The sequence below is a fragment of the Panthera uncia genome, chromosome A2, assembly GCF_023721935.1.
Source record: "Panthera uncia isolate 11264 chromosome A2, Puncia_PCG_1.0, whole genome shotgun sequence".
Classification (NCBI taxonomy): Eukaryota; Metazoa; Chordata; class Mammalia; order Carnivora; family Felidae; genus Panthera; species Panthera uncia.
In genome coordinates, this window is record NC_064816.1 from 32,316,379 (window position 1) to 32,337,709 (window position 21,331).

A 21,331-nucleotide genomic window follows, 5' to 3' on the forward strand; every position below is an offset into this window, starting at 1 on the left:
ACTGAGGGCTGCTGGAGGGGTGTTGGGTAGGTGGAAGGGCTAAATAGGTGATGGGTATTAAGGAGGGCACTTGTTGGGATGAGCACTGGCTGTTATATGTAAAGGATGAATCACTAAGTTCTACTTCTGAAACCATTAAAAAAAACACAAACTACAAATTCTCCCCCCCTCCAAAAAAGGTGTCCATTTAGCACATAGTTTAATGGCTAAATATGTAAGTTCTTGTTTAACATATTCTAAATTACTAAAAATTTATGTTATTTCTATACTATGAATATTTCAATTAATATTGTAATTTATTTTTTTATGTTTAGTTTTGAGAGAGAGAGAGAGCGAGAGCAAGCAAGCAGGGGTGGGGCAGAGAGAGAGAGGGAGAGAGACAATCCCAAGCAGGCTCTGCACTATCAGCACAGAGCCTGATGTGGGGCTCAAACTCACAAACCATGAGATCATGACCTGAGCTGAAACCAGTAGTTGGAGGTCTTAATCAACTGAGCCACCCAGGGGCCCCTTAATTAATTTTAATTTAAAATTTAATTTAATTTAAATTAATTAAATTATTTTAATTTTTAACTATTTAAATTGTTAATTAAATTATTTTAATTAATATTTTAATCTTGTAGCTAATCCTCCTTGTTAAGAAATTTCAAGTATATTTTCAGAGTATCTTTTTAAAGTATAAAAATCTGGAGCAAAGGTATACATATTTTTTCAGCTTTTCAAACATACCACCCAACTTCTAGTTTGGGTTTCATTTTTTTCTTCTTTTAAATTATAAGCAAAGTAAAAAAAAAAACACTAAATATTTATGTACAATTTATATTATATATTGTAATAATTTCATATAAATTCTCTTGTTAAACTTGTAAAATATCTTTAAAAACTTATTTGAGTGCTTCTTTGTTTTTTAATAAACTTTATTTTTTAGAACTGTTTTCAATTTAGAGTATTATACAAGATAATACAGAGTTACCATATTCTCTATACCCTATTCCCCCATTATTAATATCTTACTCAGTATGATACATCTGTTACAATTAAGGAGCCAATATTGATACATTGTAATAAACCAAAGTCTTTAGTTTACTCAGATTTCCTTGGTTTTAATGTCTTTTTTCTTTTCTGGGATCCCATCTAGGATATCACATACTTGGTTATCATGTGTCCCTAGGCTTTTCTAGATTGACTGTTTCCCAGACTTTGTTTTTGATGACCTTGACAGGTTGGGAGTTCCGGTCATCACCTCTGGTTGTAGAATGTTTTTTTGTTGGAATGTATCTGGTGTCTATCTCATGAATAGACTGATGTTAGGGTTCATACTATCAATACTAGTTATCACTATTAATATCGGTCTTGGTCACCTGGCTGAGGTAGTGCTTGTCAGGTGTCTATACTGTAGAGTTAGTCTTTCCCCCTTTCCATACTCTCCTATTTGCAAGGAAATCACTGTGTGCAGCCCACATTTAAGGAGTGAACAGGTGTGCTTTATCTTATCTGCATGAATTATTTGGAATTCTTTTGTAGAGCTTTGTCACTTCTCCCTAATTTAATCATTCATTCAATCATTAAATTAGTGTGATTCATGGATATTTATTTTATACTTTGGATTATCATTCAGTACTACTTTATTTCGTTGCTTGATTTGTTCCATTTGGGTCATTGGATATCTTTCAGTTGGCTCTTGTGTCCCTTGGACATAACCCCCATCAATGTGAATGTTGGTTTTGTTTCTGTTTGTTTGATTTTGAGTGTTGCCTTAATTATTGGCTGTACAAGAGGCTCCAGGCTCATCTTCTAAATTGCCTGCCCTCTTTCTAGAATCAGCCCTTTGTAAGAAGCACAGGTTCTCCTTCCCTCTGCTTTTTTGCCCCTCTCATTCTGTATGAGGACATTTTGAATGTACATCACGTGCTTGCCACTGGTGGTAGGCACTGTGGCTCTAGGGTGACAGAGGATAAATTCCATACTGTTTTTCTGACATCTCAGACTTTCTAAAACTCTGTCCTGGTGTATCTTTCTAGCTTTCTCTTTTCTTTTTAAATTCTATAATGTTTCTTTTTTCACATATTCATATAAATAAATAACAGTGCCTAAGAATGATTATGTTCTCCCTGCTCTGTGTTGTGTTAAAAAAATTTTTTTTGGTTTTGCCTTTTTCTCCGCTTCCCCTCCCCCTTTTTACCCTCCATAACGCGTATTAATAACAATAAATATTGTGTTTGCATATCATTTTGCTGTTGATTTCACAGTATGATAATCATATCCAAATAATCTTCATTTTATGCTTTGTAAAACATGGCTGATTTGATACATAGTTTTCTGCATTTTGTTTTTCTGTCTTAGACATAGAGGTCTCTTCATGTCACCTGTTACAGTTCTGATTCATTTGTATAAATGACTCATCTATGGTAAATGTTGTTTTAATGTACCCAATGATTTCCGTATTAATGACACCCATATACTTTGTCTCTAGGCATCAGCCACTATAAATTCCTTAGAGTGGGTTTTCTGTATCTAAAGATAATGTTTGTAAGATAGAGGTTTCTAGATTATAACATTCTTTCTTTTTTACATAGAAAGAGAAAGAGAGAAACTATAACTTAATTTCTTTCAGGCACACACAAGCAGGGGAGAGGGGCCGAGGGAGAGAGAGACAAGGAGAGAATCTTAAGCAGACTCCATGCTTAGCATGGAGCCCAATGTGGGGCTCGATCCCATGACCCTGGGATCATGATCTGAGCCAAAATCAAGAGTCAGAAGCTCAACCAACTGAGCCACCCAGGCACCTCTGTTACATGTTTAAACTTGTGGTTTCTTTTCCCTTTTCTTAATTTTGCTGGTTTAAGTTATTTTCGTTTTTGTTTTTGTTTTAACTTTTGTTACTTTGGAGTTTTTACTGTGCCTTTCCATTCCATTAATGATTACCTTGTCTTTCCCTGTCTTCATTTCTCTGTATATTTGAGTATCCATACACCTTTCCCCTCTATGTGCCAGGTGTAGAGTTTGAGTATCTGTTTTTCTCCCAGTACTTGTTAGGACCATTGCTCTAGCTTCTGGCATTGCAAGTGAGAAGTCTGGTAGCCCTCTGAGTTTTCCCCTCTGTAAGGAATATGTTCTTTCCACCTGCAAGCTTGTAAATTTTTTTCTTACAGAATTGAGGCGTTTACTAGGTTATGCCTAGGTCTGTGTCTAGAATAAAGTAAGCTCTGTTTGTCTACAGATTGAAGTCCTTTTTTGGCCCAAGTAAATTCTCTTCTGTTATGTGTTTTGTTATTGCCTCACTACTATCTGTTAATCTTTCTTCTGCTGGAACTGCTGTTCATCTCATTAGTTCTGTCCTCCAAGTCTCTTATCTCTTCTATCGTGATTTCTCTTTTGCTGCTTTGAGCCATTTTTTCCATTTGATCTTTCAGACCACAAATTTGGACCTTTGCCATGATCCATTCCTTCCTTCCTTTTAATCTGCTGTATGGTTTATTTGGAAAATTGTGTTTTTAGATGCAGGAAGACTTCTCTCTGCTGTAGTTAAATCTCACTAAGTTCGTTTATTATTTTTCTGATCCATAAGGGCCTCTTACTCTTCAGATAGCTCTCTTCACTTGTGGCTTTGCTTCCTTTGCCCTGACTGGTAACTGTCTTTCTAGATGCTCAACCTTGTTATGTGTTGTCATATTTTCCTTGTCAGCTCATAAGGGTCCAGTTCCCACCTTGGCCTCGAATGATTTAGGGAGACCTGCCCCCCTCCCCAAGGGTCTTCAGACCTCCACAGTCCATGCTTTTTCTAGAATCCTTAGTTTACAGTCATTGTTTCAGAGTTCCAAGAGGCTAGTCTCTGAGCACTTGTCCAGCTCCTAGAAAAAAATTAGAAGTACACATCCCAGTCTCCTGTTCTGAAGTCCAAAGGGCCTAAGCCTTCAATGCCATTTACTATTCCACAGACATCAGGCCTGTTTATCTGTTGGAGCAGATGGATTGAAAATGGTAGTAGGGGTCACGTGAGGGAGGTGGAGGTGTTAGGCTCATGTCATCATCTTCCTGGAATCTTCTTTGGCCCTGGACATTTCATTTTATCTTTCTCCTAAAGGTTGTGGATGTATGCTTTGGCCTAGACTTAACCAACGGTGAGGAGAAAAGTATCGGGCACAGAAGTTGGAAGATGTGTGGGAAAATTATATTATAATTCTCCTTTCTTCGCTTCTTTCCTTATAATAGGATCAGTTATACTTCCCTGCCTGTGGTTAAGTGATTCGCACTGTCTCCCTGTCCTATAGTCAGGCTTGGTACTATGATTTGTTTTGGTCTGTGGAAGGTATGTGGAAGCCAGAGTGTTCTCTCTAGTTCTGGGAAGAGCCCTAAGAGGTGTAGCAGCTTACTCTCAGTTTCTACCTTTTCCCTGGAGAATGGTATGTCTCACACACGGTCTGTTGCTTCTGATTGGGCCTTGGAATCAGAGAACACCTGGAACAAAAGCCACTGCCTCAAGCCAGCCATGGCCAGCCTATAGCTGACCTGCAGTGTGAATGGGAAGAACAAGTTTGTTGATGCCACTAAGATTTGAGGGTTGTTTTGGTCATGCATCAAAGCTAACTGATAAAATCTGGCTTAATTTCTTGTTCCTCCTTTTATTAGATAATATTTATTTTTACACATAATTAAAAAAAAAATCTGTATCAGATCCTAAAGTTTATTTCCTGTCTCTCCAGCTATTCTCTTATTGGCTCACATGCATACAGTAGTTTCATGATTGTGGTCAAACGCTAGCTGTGGAGAGTGTTCACAATTAAATAATAGGACCCAACCCATGTATATATAGCACAACTGAGGATAAAGAAACCAGAAAACTGCGGGCGCTGTCTCGTGGCAGTTGATTACACTCATTTATCTAATGCCCTAAACTCCACACAGGGTTACTCTTCTGAAAGCATGGCTTCTCTTTGATGGTACAAAGTAGGTGGTTTATGGTTCTTGCCATCTGGGTTTTAAAGCTGTTTTCTGTTAGAAGTAAATAAGAGTCCATTGGAGATATATTTATAACGTGGCTGTCCAAAGCTTTTATTTCCTGGGATGTGGAGACGGTATGTGCATTTTCATCTGACTTTTGACTTAACTAACAAATGAAATGAATGGGATATGTTTTTGTATTTTATCCCCTTTGCATATGATTGATATTTCCCCCCTTATTAATCAGCTCTCAGAACATCGTTCTAAGAAATATTTGTAAATCACTAGTTCATAAATGGAAAGAGCATTCAATGAGCTGTGAGCCAAAAGACCTGGATTCTCCTCTAATTCTGCCACCCGCCCTAGTACCTGCCTTCCCTTCCTCCGTTCCTTCACTTTGCCTCATTCACTCGTGTGATCGTTAGTGAGCCCTCTGTGCTGCCAAGCCCTGGGGTGCAGTGAGGAGTAAGCCAGACCCCTCTCCCTTCGTGCCCTTAGCAAGCCGCTGCTCTTTGTCTTTGGCTCCTCAGCCCCTTCTTCTTTCTTCTGACCGTGCTGTGAACTGGTCAGCGCCACTGTGCTGCTCAGCCTCCTTGTCATTTTATGTTCGTGGGGCATCTTCGCTTATGCTTCTAGTCCCACTGCATCATTCCGCTGAGGCTGGGGTGGGGGAGCGGTCCTGAGAGAGGAAGGTAGGTGAGTGGGGGAGGTGGTCAGGGGGCAAGTGCAACCCCTATCCAGACCTATTTTTATTTTTTTTATGATTCTTTTCAAGTTGTAATTCTGCATTAATGCCCAAAGAATGTAGCTATACAGATGATTTGGATATTTGGTGAGATTATTGCTCCCGGCTGGTCTTATAAATTTTATTTATTTTATTTGTATTCCTTAGAGTTTGGGAGACCATTAATTAGAACATCTTTATTACTGAAAAACGGATTGCTTCAGAAATGGGGAGAACCTGGGTAAATAAGCGTGTGCCTCCGTGAACAAGGACATTTGGTAGAATAATAAGAAAAATAATCTACTTTCTCTTGTAGGACTTCTTGGGTTGGTTACTCCTTTTTTCCTCCCCCTCTCTTACACTTGCTGAGGAAAGTGCTAAGTGTGCTGGCTGAACGGGCTGAATGTAATCCTAGGTGAGAAAGCCGAGTGACTCTACGTGCAAACGCCCGCTCTCGTTCGCACACAAAAATCTGAAGAACAACCTGGTTATGTTTTGTAAGGGATTCCCGTTGCTTGAGATTCCAACTGAAAACATCTGTTTCCTGACCCTGTGCCAGAGTTCTAACATCTTGACAGGAATTCTGGTTGTGAAATTTCTCAAGCACCTCCCTCAGCTATATACATACTCTCTGGCTGTTTTCTTAGAAGGCTTAAGTCAACACAACCTAACATATTGGAAGCGACTCTGTGAAGAACTGAAAATGAACTTCTTCGTTTGCTTCTTACACAGCGGAAGAAAAGCTCAGGTTTTGTTAACAAGTATCACACTCGTTGCTGAGTGGCTATTGTAGGAATTTTGGGGTGATCCACAGTTCATTAAAGAAGCCAATGAAAATAAATGAATCAGTATGTGTGTGTGTGTGTGTGCGTGCGCGCACGCATACGTGTGTGTCTTTATATAAAGATAGATTTTTTTTAAACTTTATTACACAAAATGCAAACTTTTAAAAGTATTTCCAACTTTATTTTTTAAGAATCCCAACTGACAAAAATCGTTCATCATTTTAGGTAGGGTACAACTTCTATCTACTTGGGACCTCACAGTTACATTCTGCTCAGTCATACATACATTGGTTATCCTCGATACCATAATTCCCCCATGTAAGTACTGTGTGCAGAGCCCTGGAAGCAGGATTAAATCTTAATGCAAGTGTTGAACATTTGCTAGGAGTTAGTGTTGAATGGTGTGCTAGAATCAGTTACTTGCGGCGTAAAAGCCGGTGTGATTTTGTGTTTTTTTTTTTTTTTTTCATTTTGAATGATTTGGTAAATTGAACTTGATACCTAAAAGATGATTTCTTTGCATTTTGATAGACCTGAATATTTTTTTTAATGTAATTTATTGTCAAGTTGGCTAACATACAGTGTATACAGTGTGCTCTTGGCTTTGGGGGTAGATTCCCATGATTCATTGCTTACATATCACATCCAGTGCTCATCCCAACAGGTGCCCTCCTCACTGCCCATCACCCATTCCCCCCCCCCCCCATCAACCCTCTGTTTGTTCTCTGTATTTAAGAGTCTCTTATTGGGGTGCCTGGGTGGCTCAGTCGGTTGAGCGTCCGACTTCGGCTCAGGTCATGATCTCACAGTTCATGGGTTCGAGCCCCGCGTCTGGCTCTGTGCTGACAGCTCAGAGCCTGGAACCTGCTTCAGATTCTGTGTCTCCCTCTCTCTCTGCCCATCCCCCATTCACACTCTGTCTCTCTCTCCTTCAAAAATAAACATTAAAAAAAAAAGAGTCTCTTATGGTTTGCTTCCCTCCTTCTGTGTTTATAACTATTTTTCCCCCTTCCCTTCCCCCATGGTCTTCTGTTAAGTTTCTCAAGTTCCACGTATGAGTGAAAACTTACAGTATCTGTCTTTCTCTCTGACTGCCTTATTTCACTTAGCATAATACCCTCCACTTCCATCCACGTTGCTTTAAATGGCAGGATTTCATTCTTTCTCATTGCCAAGCAGTATTCCGTTGTATATATAAACCACATCTTTATCCATTCATCAGTTGATGGACATTTGGGCTCTTTCCATAAGTTGACTATTGTTGAAAGCAGTGGTATAAACATTGGGGTACGTGTGCCCCTAAGAGGCAGAGGGAATCTCAAGCAGATTCTGCACTCTCAGCAAGGGAGCCCGACATGACAAACCCACGAACCATGAGATGATGACTTGGGGCGAAAGCAAGCGTTGGATGCTTAGCCGACTGAGCCACCCACACGCCCCTATGCAGTATTTGTCTTTTTGTTACTGGCTTATTTTACTGGTTATAATGTCCCCAGGGTTCATCCATTCTGTAGTATTTGTCAGAATTTCCTTCTTCTTGAGGCTCATATTCCATTGTGTGCATGTGTACACACATACCATATTTTGTTTATTTATTGATGGACAGGTGGACACTTAGGTTGCTTCCACCTTTGGGTTGTGGTGGAACCACATAGGCTGCTTTGAACATAAATGTTCGAATACCTCTCTGAGACCTTGCTTTCAGTCCTTTTGGGTGTATACCCAGAAATGGAATTGCTGGATCATATGAAATTCTATTTTGCCCTATTGTTTTCCAAATGGCTGTCATTGTACATTCCTACCAACAGTGTGCAAAGGGCTCAGTTTCTCCATATCCTTGCCCATACTTGTTCCTTTCTTTTCTTTTTTTCTTTGATGGTAGTTTCCTAATGGGTGTGAGGTGATATTTCACTGTGGTTTTGATTTGCATTTCTGTAATGATTAGTACTGTTGAACATCTTTTCACACGATTTTGGGCTGTTCGTAAAACTTTTCAAGAGAAATGTCTATTGAAATCTTTGCTCATTTAGAAATTAGGTTTTTGTTGTTGTTGAGCTGTAGGAGTTTTTTAACTCCCCAATCTTAACCTTATATTCTGAATCGTAATCTCTTATCAAATACCTGATATACAGATCTTTTTTTGTCATTCTGTAGGTTGCCTTTTAATCTAGTGATTGTGTACTCTGATGTACAAAAGTTTTAAATTTTGGTGTAGTCCCATTTGTCTAGTTTTACTTTTGTTGCCTGTGCTTTTAGTGTCCTATCCCAGAAAGCATTGCCAAATACACTGTCACGAAAGTTCTCCCCTATGTTTTCCTTAACGAGTTTTATAGTTTTATGTCTTGCATTTGGATGTTTGATCCATTTTGAGTTAATTTTTTATATGGTGTAATGTAAGGGTCCAACTTTACTCTTTTGCATGTGTATATCTAGTTTTCTTAGCACTATGTTTTAAAGATAATTTTTTTTTAATGTTTGTTTTTGAGAGAGAGAGAGAGAGAGACAGACAGAGTGTGGGCAGGGCATGGCGGAGAGAGGGAGACACAAAATCCGAAGCAGGCTCCAGCCTCTGAGCTCTCAGCACAGAGCCCCATACAGGGATCAGACTCACCAAGTGTGAGATCATGACCTGAGCTGAAGTTGGACGCTTAACTGACTGAGCCACCCAGGTGCCCCAGCACTATTTGTTGAAGAGAACACCCTCCCACTGTCCTGGGACCCTTGTCAAAGACCATTTGATTATGTATATGCTAGGGGTCATTTCTTGGCTCTCTGTTCCATTGATTTGTATGTCTTGATGCCACTGCCACATCGTTTTGCTTACTGTGGCTTTGTACTATGAAATCATGAAATATGAGACTTTAACTTCCTTCTTTTTTAAAGACAATGACTTTTGGCTACTTGGAGTCTCTTGACAATTCATATGAATTTTAGGATGAATTTTATTGATGCTACAGATGTCATTGGGATTTTTCTTAGTAGCACCTTTTGATAAGCAAAAGTTTTAAAATTTGATGTAATCTGATTTTTCAGTTTTGAGAAATTTTGTGATTATTGCTTCTTATGTTCTAAGAAATCTCCTCTTACTTCCAGGTCGCCAAGATATTCTGGTCTGTTTTCTTTTAAAAGCTTTATAGGTTTAGCTTTTCTTTTTAAGTCAGTGGTTCATCCTGCATTAATTTGTGTATATGGTTATGAGGTTGGGGGTCACGTTTCATTTTTATGCATATAGATATCTAGCTGTTCCAGAATTATTTATTGAAAATACTGTTTTTGAACTGTTTTCTGTTGTTTGGTCTGTGCTTAAGCCTGTTGTCCTGATGATTATCCTGATTACTGTGTCTTTATAGTACTTCTTGAAATCAAATTGTGTTGGTCTCCTAGCATTTGGTGTGATTTTTCAATATTATTTTAGCTATTCTTGGTCTTTGGCATTGTCATGTAACTTTTAGAATCAGCTTGTCTGTTGTTTTTTTTTTAAAGAAAACCTGCTGGGATTATATTTGGGATTTCACTGAAATTATAGATTATTTGACAGATGATAGATATTTTAGCAATATTGAGTCCCCTAGTCCATTGACAATGTATTCTGTATTTTTTTATTTTTCTTTAATTTCTCATAAAAATATTTGGTCACCTAAATACATAGGTCCTTCAAGTCTTCTGTTAACTTTTTTCCCTAGTTGAATTTTAATTCACCTTTAAACAGATTATTTTTTTTAACATTTGTTTTTCACTAATTTGCTGCTAGCATTTAGGGATTTTGTTGCTTTATTTTCTTTCTTCTTCTTTTTTTTTTTTTTGTATATTGATTCCTTAAGATTCTTCAGAATTTTCAGCATGCCTAATCATGTCATTTTGATAGTGACAGCTTCCTTCCAATTTTTCTGCTTTTTTTCTTTTTCTTGCCAGTTATACTGACTAGAACCTCCAGTGTAGTGTTGAACAGAAGTGAGAACAGACATCTTTGCTGTGTTCATAATCTTAAGAGGAAAGCATTCAGTCTTTCACCACAAAGAACGGTGTTTGTGTGTGTGTGTGTGTGTGTGTGTGTGTGTGTATACATATATATGTGTATATATATGTGTATACATATGTGTATATATACACATGTATACATGTGTGTGTATATATACATGTGTGTGTGTGTGTGTGTGTGTATATATATATATGTGTATATGTATATGTATAGGAGGATTCTGTAGAAAGCAGAGAAAGAACACATAATCACTACCTTCAGTGCCAAAATTCACTAAGGATATGCTGTGCCTAGCACATGGAGTTAATGATTGGTGATATCCTCAAAGCTCCTGGCTGAGTTCTAAAAGATTTACTTAAGAATCAAACTGCTCACATGCATCTCCTTTTCTTTATTAGATTTTGATGCCCTTTTGTCTTTGTGCTTTTTTGGAAAGATGTTTTAGGACTTATAGGATCTCTTATAAACCTCAGGAATAATTCACTTAAAATTTTTCCTAATTTTAGGTTAATTTCCTTTATTAGGTAGATGTTCTATTCTCTATATACAGTGCACATGAGTGGATAATGGCTGTTCAGTTGAAAAATCAATGTGTGTTTACTGTTAGAATTCATTGCTGTCAAATGCTAGCTAGCACTAGACCAGCTTTAAATGGCTCTCACTTTTTTTGTTTAATTTAAAAATTTGGAACAGGGGCGCCTGGGTGGCTCAGTCGGTTAAGCGTCCGTCTTCAACTCAGGTCACGATCTCGTGGTCTGTGAGTTCGAGCCCCGCGTCGGGCTCTGGGCTGATGGCTCAGAGCCTGGGGCCTGCTTCCGATTCTGTGTCTCCCTCTCTCTCTGCCCCTCCCCTGTTTATGCTCTGTCTCTGTCTCAAAAATAAATAAACGTTAAAAAAAATTTTTTTTTTAATTAAAAAATAAATAAATAAAAATTTGGAACAATAGTTACTTTGAGGCACAAGGTTTCTTCAGCTTGATTTGTCCTTTGTTACCCTTAGGGTGAATGGTAAAAGGCACAGCCTATTTAAGAGGAGAATGGCTTCGTTAGCACTGCAACACTGAAGTGGAAAACCCTAAATCAATCATAAAAATTTGGACGTTGTCACACAGCCAAAAGGAGAATCTCTTTGGGTCACTTGGAGGGTCCCTTGAAAATCGGAATGGGCCAGTTCTTGGACCCATTGTGATATCCATAGCAGGCCTACCAATCCCATGCTGTATGAATCCTTCTAATTTGAGATCTTAGCAAAAAGTTTAATTTTTTTGTTTGTTTTATTGCTAGAGAATTTGGGGTTATTTCTGCCAAGGTACAATAGCTTTCACAGCTTTTAAAACATACTTTTTTATTCTTATGGTTCCTAGATCATTCATAATAGTAGTGTATTCATTGTAGCTTATAATCAAGTCTTATTATTATTATTATTATTTTTTTTTATTTTTTGGGACAGAGAGAGACAGAGTATGAACGGGGGAGGGGCAGAGAGAGAGGGAGACACAGAATCAGAAACAGGCTCCAGGCTCCGAGCCATCAGCCCAGAGCCTGACGCGGGGCTCGAACTCACGGACCGCGAGATCGTGACCTGGCTGAAGTCGGACGCTTAACCGACTGCGCCGTCCAGGCGCCCCTTTTCTTCTTTTTTTTTTTTTTTTTTTTTTTGATCAAGTCTTATTTTTAAGAAAGTGTTATGCTGATACGACTTTTCCACGGAAAAATAGAATTTTGGTGGTAAATAATACCTTAGATATCATTATCTTTGTATCACCTTGGTTTGTTATAAATCACTTCATTACTTTTTAAGGACCATAAGATGAGGGACACTTGTTTTAAGATCACAAGGCTCAAAGCATTGCTTGGCTTCAGTGATGATTCTAGTCCACTACTTTATCAGAGGTGAAGCGTGTTCGTAATGTAATTTTGTACATTCTCTATTTCATTAGCAATAGCCAACACTTACCCTGCTCACCACACCTATATTTGATTTTGTCTACTTCACCTGGAATCCTCACATGCTCTCTTGTATAGAATTATTACTGTGTTTGTTACTGAGTGGAGTCCATGTCAAATTTTAGCAGGTTTCTCTCTCTCTGCATCTGCCTCTTTGATGGGAGCTGAGTTTACTGCCGCTCGCTTATTAGTGCCCTGGGTCGTAACAACCTTTTTCAAACAAAACATCTTAAATGGAGGCATTAAAAAGGTCACAACAGTGAGGCATTTTGTAACTTTCAGAGCAATAAAATGAGTATGTTGTGTTTTGGAATATAAGACCTCTGAGTGCAGCTATTCATTTTCTACATCTATAAAACGTTTCGGAATAACAGCTTACATCTGTTTGGGGTTTAAAATTCCACGTTTTGAAGAAACATCACTGTTATGTAACTCCAAACCAGATTAGGGGAGGGAGTGAGCTCTTTGACTGGCCCGTGTTCTCGGGCAGCCTGGAGAAGTGTTTGTTTTAGCCGTGGAGCACTGTTTGCTGGCGGCCCTCCTTCCGCATGCATGCAGCACATTTTCATTGTTGTTTGTTCCTCTCGTAAACGACCAAAAGCATTCGATAGGATCTTGACTTGAAGAATATTTGAAAAATTTTTACACATCAGGAGTTGATCTTACAAGGGATATTTCACTACCAGAAACCAGAAATAAATTTAATTATTTAAGCGTTTACAGCACATTTAATCACCTTAGGCTGTCAGTTAATCTTGTTTTAGAGAGTAAATTGGGGTTTACTGTCGGCTCACTTTTTAAGGTAAATACCCAGTGGAATAGTTTGGCCATTCCAACTGTATGACTTTTACATTACTTCTTTAAATTTGAAGGAACAATTTAATGAATAACATTTAATAGAGGAAAATGGGCAAAATGTACATCAACAGGATTCAAAATCTATTATTATTTTTTTAAGTACCAAAAAAGTGCCAGTAACGTACAATGAAGTTTTACAGGTTATTTTAATCAAGAAGTAAAGAATGCTACCATGGACCATTACAATAAGTTGTAAGGCCTTTTTTTCTTCTTATTAATGTGAAATATTTACATTCTTATTAAAATGTGAAATATTTACATTAGGGAGGGGAAAGTACAAAGAAGAAAATTAAAGTCATTATCATCCTAGTACCTGTTACAGCCCTCTTGTGTGTTTTATTACACACTATAAATTTTTTTGAAATTTAGAAAAGCTTTTAGAAAACTAATATGTAGTCGGTTTGGGTGGGGGGCTTGATAGTTAATTGAAAATACAGCACTTTAGTTTCAGAATGGACGTTTTGTCAGGTGCTTTCACATTTTGGTGACAACAAAAACTAAACTAAATGTCACCCCTGTTGTGGAATTTTGACATCCAGGGTGGGGTGCTGCTTACTCTGAAGACAGCCAACTTCTCTGAGATTCTACTCTGTCAGCCTAAACTAGACTGTTGCTGTCATTTTTTTTTTTCTTACTGCCATTTCCTGCCTGAGCAGAAGATAGATCTTTTTTTCTGTGTCCACTCTGAAACTCAGGGCCATCATTTACTCCAGCAGAGTAAAGGCAGATGATACTAGACTTGTAATTTGTGATTAAATGGAAATACTTTAGAAGTAACTTAATGCCCTCGATTCGTGTGAAGGTAACTGTCCATTAATGCCTTCAGAATCGTGGTCTCTACCACACACACCCTTCACGGACTCACACACCCATATGCATATTGATACTGTCCAAAGTCCACGTTTTACTCTCCCCTTTCAAGTGAGTACAGAAAACGGTACTGGGGCCATGCCTTTTTGGCCAGTGATGGGATGTCATCAAGACTAGTGGGTGGTGTTCACTGGAATTGAGGTGTTTTTGTCTTAGGAAATAGGGAGGTGTGGTTCTGTTTTCCAATTTTAGAAAATGTCATTGAAAGCAAACAGGTTGTGCTGTGGGCGAATTTATGTGCAGTAAATGCACTGAGAGGTGTTTCAGGCAGAGTAGCAGACGGGGCTGTGGAGTCAGATTGTCTTGGCTTCTTAGGGTGTCTTCAGTCAAGTTATCCAGCATCCCCGAACGTCCTCTTCACCTGTAACATGGGGAGAGTAATAATACCTGCCTGGCTCACAGGGTTGTTGTGATGTGTGAAATAAAGCTTAGGAAGTGCTTATTAGCACAGTGCCTGATACATGAGAAGTGCTTGGTCATTCTAGCGCGTATTGCTGTCCACATGACTGCAAACTCACTGTGAGTGCGCTGGTTGTCTCCAGTGTCACGCTTGGCTACTGCAGATGACTCCTCTCCCTGCCTCCCGTGGGGACTGGCCGGCCCTCAGGCCCAGTTGTGCTCTTGGGCCCCTGCACTGCTGACATGCTGTGCTTTCCCACCGCCACACTGGCCTGTTCCTCCTTCCCTGTTTCTCCACTTCCTCCTGTAAGTGGCTCTGTGGCCTCCTCTCTGGTTTCCTGCCTGCTCTTTCCCTCCACCTGCCTCCCCTCTCTACCCCTTCGTACTCTCCTGCTCCTCCTCCCCTTCCCTCTCCCTCTCTTCCTTTCTTCTCCTCTCCCTCTGGGCCTCTCCTTCTCTCCCTTTTCACCTCTCTTCTCCTCTCCCCTTCTTTTCTTCCCTTCCCTTCCCTTCCTTTTCTCTCCCATCCTGCTCTGCCCCCCACCCTGTCTCCTCCTCCCCCAGTCTTGCTCCCTCTCCCTGTTTGTCTGTTTTTTTAAGTTTTTAAATGTTTTTATTTAATTTTGACAGAGTGAGAGAGGCGGTGGGGGGGAGGGGTAGAGAGAGAGGGAATCTGAAGCAGGCTCCAGGCTCCCAGCTGTCAGCCTAGAGCCCAGCGTGGGGCTTGAACTCATGAACTGTGAGATCGTGACCTGATCGGCCACTCAACTGACTGAGCCACCCAGGAGCACCTCCCTGTTTCTATTTTAAACCCCAACATTTGGCCTGCTAAGGAGTAGACAGCTCTGGTTCTTCAGAAAAATGTCAAGTCTTTAAAGTCCTTATTGCTTGTGATAGGAAATATTTGTTTTGTCAGTTCAGTAGCCAGATCTCTGTACTGTGTTTCTCTTTCTGTTTCAAAAGGGTTTCACACCATCATTTTATGTCCCTTGGGTTCAAAAAGTTAGTAGAACTCTACAGGCAGTTACAGCTTAACTCTTTTTCTGAAAACTGTATATACTGCACCTATAAATTTAATGTTACTTTTGTTATACACATAAAGTTAAAATGAACTAAGGCTTATAAACAATAATTATAGGTTCATATGGTAGGGCTAGGCAAACTCTGATCTTTCCCGCCTAATTTATTTGATTTTTTTTTTTTTTTCTCTTCAGATTCCTTTCTCATTGGTCCAGTTTCCCTTGTGGGAGTCCTTAAAAGTAAGTTTTCCAATCTTCATATAAAATTTCTGCCTGATTCACATCCATGCCCACCATTTTCAGTGTGGAATGGTAGAATAGAATATTGACTGGCAGTTTAAAAACTCAAAATTGTTGATAGTTGAAAATACTTTTTGTGTGTGATTTATATGCCAGTTCAGCCTTTTAAACTTGTTCTCTCTGATACTGGAAAATCAGCACAGCAGGCATGACTGAAATGCATGGATGTTAAGAAAAAACTTGGCTTTACTTCCTTCTCTACTGCAACCCTTTTTCTACCTGGTGGAATTCTGTTTCATTCCGTGTGTGCGTGCATGTGTGTAGAGGCCAAGGAATAACAAGGTGGGTAAATGGACAGAAATAAAGGTCCCAAGTATTTGCAGGCCCGGAGCAGCAGAGGCCTGCATTCTGACGGTCCCTTCCATCTCTGCCGTTCACCCCAGCCAGCTGGGGACCCCGAGGGAGAACAGAGTGTGGTGAGTTGTGAGTCAGCCTCAGGGAAGGTCACTCATGTGTTTAAAGACAAATAGTTAGGTGAATTTTTAAAAGCCTGTGTTTAAAACAGGCAAAAATGTTAATGAGGTTTTTTTTCCCCCCATCTTCTGGGGCGATGATTTTGAAAATTGTGTGTCATGATATGGATTGTGTGGCTATTTGACAGCATTTTAGGGACTCTAATGCGAAAGGAAATATTAGAGAACATCTCGTGGTAAGCATAAGTCTTATTTCGTACAGCCTCAGTGTTGCTTGCACACGCACACACACCTCTCTCTCGGGTTGCGACGGAAAATGTGCATAATGGTCAAAAGAATTTGAAAGCCCTTGTTCAACTGAAAATGGCTTATAGCAGACCAAACTGTAAAATGGCAAACTCTCTAGGTGGGCATTTGATAATACAAAGGGTAAAATCATTACTCTCATAATTGTACGGAATTAGTAATCAAAGCATGCTCATACAAAATGTGTTTTGAAAAGTAAAAAATAGATATATATGAACTCTGAGGTTGTATGCTAAGGATAATAAGATGAGGTAAAACGTGACTCGTAAAAAAGACAATCTGGAATATTAAATATTGAGAAATATTTCTTAGGAGTGATCTGCTTTTAAATAGCACAGCTTAGTTTATATCTATGTACTTTGTATAATCGTTTCTTGGGTCTTTTGTTGTCATTTTTGTTTTTACCGTTTTCTTCGTGGTGCGTGCTGAGAATGGGTTCCTGGGCAGTGTTTCTGGGCATGACGTAACAGCTGTCCAGTGAGAAGGCCACATTCCATGAGCATAAGAGCTCTCCTCTTCTGTTTCTGACGGAAGAGCAGTGGAGCCGACAGCTGTCCAGGAAACAAGACTCACTTTATTAGTGCCTCAATAAGCAGCATTCACACAGCACACTCACACCCGTACAGCCCTATCTTTGCATAGGAATGTTTTGAGGCCCAAAGAGGGAAAAAGCATGAGGTTTATTTCTTCTCAGTATTAAGGACATCTGTAGTATTCTAGCTAGTTAAGAAATGTCTAGAATTTTTCAGAGTAATCATAGATAATAAAGTTACACCTTAACAGTTGTCTTTGAACAAATGTTAAAATGCTATCTTTTTCTTTTTTCTTTTAAAGTTTGGTTTATTGAGTAATTTTGATACCGGAAAATTCACCCTTTGTGAATGTACATTTTTATGCATTTTGACAAATGGCTTGTGACTACCACCGTAACCCAAATCCAGAATATTTGTAGTTTTCCCTTTTCCAGAATATTTTATAAATACAGTCGTACCATGTAGCCTTTTGTGCCTTGTCTTATTTCACTGAATATGCTTTTGAGGCTCGTTCATATTTTTGCCTGTACCAGAAGTTACTTCCTTTGCGTCACTGAGTCGTATCCCGTTGTATGGAGGTCTGCAGTAGGGTTTGTTTACCTGTGCACTGGGTGATACACATTTCAGTTTCCAGGTTTGTGATTACGAGTAAAGCTGCTATGAGTTTGCATGCAGGTACTTGTATGGGGACATACGTTTTTGTTTCTCTTGGGTAGGTCCCTAGGAGTGAGGTCATAGGGAAAATACAAGTTTAATTTGGTAAGACACTGTCCGAGGTGGAGGTTGCCCCATTTTGCAGCAGTGTGCATGCGAGTCCCGGTTGCTCTGCACCTGTGTCACTTCTTGTTAAATCATTAGATTAAAAACATGTTTTTTTAGCTATTCTCATAGTATGTTGGTATCTCCTTGTGGTTTTAATTTGCAGTTCTCTCATGGCTAGACAATATAGAATATCTTTTTCCATAACATTTTTTTGTTTAAATGTCCAAATGTGAACTCACAGTGCTTCGTAGGAGACCGTTTTGGCCACTTCTTTTATTTTTGTAAATAAGATTTTTACAATTTTGTAAATAAATTTAAAATTTTTTAATTTTGTAAATAAATTTTATTTTGTCAAAGCAAATCCATTCACATTTGCTTTTGTACCCATAGAGAGATTCACATACGTGCAAGAGCTTTTCTATTATGTTTATGTGAGAATACTAAGGAAAATTCTTCCCCACAAGGACTTGAGCAGATCTCGTATGTGTTGTGCTGCAAGGGCGGGGCGGTGGGGGAGCGGTCTGGAAACAGAGAGTGGCCACTGTCATCTGAAGCCTCTTCTGCCCGCAGTTAAAGGTACCACCTTTTTCTCGAATCACTTCCTCCTGCTGCCTTCATTTCTCTTGAGCATACTGCTCGTCTCCTGACCCGTCGGTCTCAAACCCTGGGTTATAATTTCATGGTCTCTTTCTCTGTCTGTAGCACATCACTCAGCAGGTCTGGGTGGACTCTGACTTTGTGGACCCTGTGGCCTCCTTCTTATCAGATTCTTATTAACTTAAAATACGCAGTCGTGACACTTTCTCTACTCTCTTATCCATTCTACACATTGAATTTATGTGATCTTCATTCAACATCTCTTTGAAGTTCTCAGCGGTTTGTAACTTTCTGAAACTCTAAAACCTAAAGTTGTTGGCACTCATGGATGTCCGCTCTGTGTCTTCACGGTTTTTTCCAGCTCCCTTCTCCCTGTACTTCGTTGTTCAAAATCCTTTCCCTCCAGCAAGAATAGACTCCTTCCTGCTTCTGTTTTTTGGCTGCTTTCTGAAATATGCTTCCACATCTCCAGACACTGTGCATCTTCCAAGACCAGTTGAGTTTTGTTGTTTTTTCCCCTCCTTGAAGTCTTCCAACCCAGGCCTTGAAGATTTATCCAAACTTACCTCACGTTTGTGTGCATTCCTTACTGGTATTTAATCACACACTGTCCTGTGTTTAAAACAACAGAGTACTGAGCTTTAGAGTACTGGAGCAAGGCCTCAGTCCCTTGCATTTACAAATGGGTGACAGATGGTGTGAGGGTACATGTATTGTCTGTGCACTCTGAGCTGGACGCTGGCCCATTTCACAGCAATGCAAAAATGAATAAAAGGGTTAATGCCTTTGAGGAGCTTGGGGTCGATCGGAGAAGCACAACACCCCCACATCACGTTCAGCTGATGTGTCTGTAATTGTACACTCTGCAAGGAGATGTGGGGGCCAGTCCTCCTGACTCCCCCAGGGATGTCACTACGCTGCCTCATTTCTTCTGTTTTCCCTTTCTTGTACATAAAATAAAATTTTTGCAATTTTGTAAATAAATAAATTTTGTTTATGTTTGCAAGAAAGAAGCCTGACACCGTAAAGAAGAGAAAAAGTAAAAGAGGTAGATTATCATGTCTAGAATTCCCAAGAAGAAAATTTTCCTTTAAGATTTATGTTGTGTTTGGAACTTTCTGGCAACCCAACCAGAAGAGAAACGTGATAGATGATGTGGTTGTTATTACCTGACAAAGACCCATCCCTTATTATTTCACCTTGTCCCTTGGCTTTGACTGCTGTCCTTACAGCTCTGTCATGGACCACCTCCTCTCAGGTACGGCCTCTTGTGACCAGCTTCCTAGTTGACGTCCTCACTCAAGATGTCTCAGGCGAACCAGTTCATATATTTGGGGGCTCTTGTATTTGGCGCATAGACATTTATGATTGTTAGCTCTTCCTGATGGATAGACCCTGTGATTATTATATAATGCCCTTCTTCATCTCTTGTTACAGCCTTTAATTTAAAGTCCAGTTTGTCTGATAGAAGTATGGCTACTCCAGCTTTCTTTTGACTTCCAGTGGCATGATAAATAGTTCTCCATCCCCTCACTCTCAATCTGAAGGTGTCCTCAGGTCTAAAATGAGTCTCTTGTAGACAGCAAATAGATGGGTCTTGTTTTTTTATCCATTCTGATACCCTGTGTCTTTTGGTTGGCACATTTAGTCCATTTACATTCAGTGTTATTATAGGAAGATACGGGTTTAGAGTCATTGTGATGTCCGTAGGTTTCATGCTTGTATCGATGTCTCTGGTACTTTGTCTCACAGGATCCCCCTTAGGGTCTCTTGCAGGGCTGGTTTAGTGGTGACGGATTCCTTCAGTTTTTGTTTGTTTGGGAAGACCTTTATCTCTCCTTCTATTCTGAATGACAGGCTTGCTGGATAAAGGATTCTCGGCTGCATATTTTTTCTGTGCATCACATTGAAGATCTCCTGCCATTCCTTTCTGGCCTGCCAAGTTTCAGTAGAGAGATCGGTCACGAGTCTTATAGGTCTCCCTTTATATGTTAGAGCATGTTTATCCCTAGCTGCTTTCACAATTTTCTCTTTCTCCTTGTATTTTGCCAGTTTCACTATGATATGTCATGCAGAAGATCGATTCAAGTTACGTCTGAAGGGAGTTCTCTGTGCCTCTTGGATTTCAATGCCTTTTTCCTTCCCCAGTTCAGGGAAGTTCTCAGCTATAATTTCTTCAAGTACCCCTTTAGCACCTTTCCCTCTCTCTTCCTCCTCTGGAATACCAATTATGTATATATTATTTCTCTTTAGTGCATCACTTAGTTCTCTAATTTTCCCCTCATACTCCTGGATTTTTTTTAATCTCTCTTTCTCAGCTTCTTCTTTTTCCATAATTTTATCTTCTAGTTCACCTATTCTCTCCTCTGCCTCTTCAATCCGAGCCATAGTTGTCTCCATTTTATTTTGCAGTTCATTGATAGTATTTTTTAGCTCCTCCTGGCTGTTCCTTAGTCCCTTGATATCTGTAGCAAGAGATTCTCTGCTGTCCTTTATACTGTTTTCAAGCCCAGAGATTAATTTTATGACTATTATTCTAAATTCACTTTCTGTTATATTGTTTAAATCATTTTTGATCAGTTCGTTAGCTGTTGTTATTTCCTGGACGTTTTTCTGAGGGGACTTCTTCCGTTTCGTCATTTTGGCTAGTCCCTGGAGTGGTGTGGGACTGCGGGGCACTTCCCCTGTGCTGTCTTGAATAACTTGCGTTGGTGGGTGGGGCCGCAGTCAGACCTGATGTCTGCCCCCAGCCCACCGCCAGGGCCACAGTCAGACTGGTGTGTGCCTTCTCTTCCCCTCTCCTAGGGGCGGGATTCACTGTGGGGTGGCGTGGCCCTTCTGGGCTACTTGCACACTGCCAGGCTTGTGGTGCTGGGGATCTGGCATATTAGCTGGGTGG

General features: G+C 39.7%; 1 protein-coding gene across 2 annotated transcripts in view; it reads left to right on the top strand.

Moving 5' to 3' along the window:
• SLC25A26 (solute carrier family 25 member 26) overlaps positions 1 to 21,331 on the top strand; it is a 137,966-nt gene that overhangs the window by 89,250 nt on the left and 27,385 nt on the right. The window contains exon 6 of one of the 2 annotated variants that reach the window (XM_049640858.1): positions 15,717 to 15,761. The exons of the other annotated variant lie outside the window; for it this stretch is intronic. Coding sequence (XP_049496815.1) covers positions 15,717 to 15,761 — 45 coding nt within the window. The remainder of the gene's footprint in view (positions 1 to 15,716; positions 15,762 to 21,331) is intronic. 2 annotated transcript variants of the gene reach the window in all.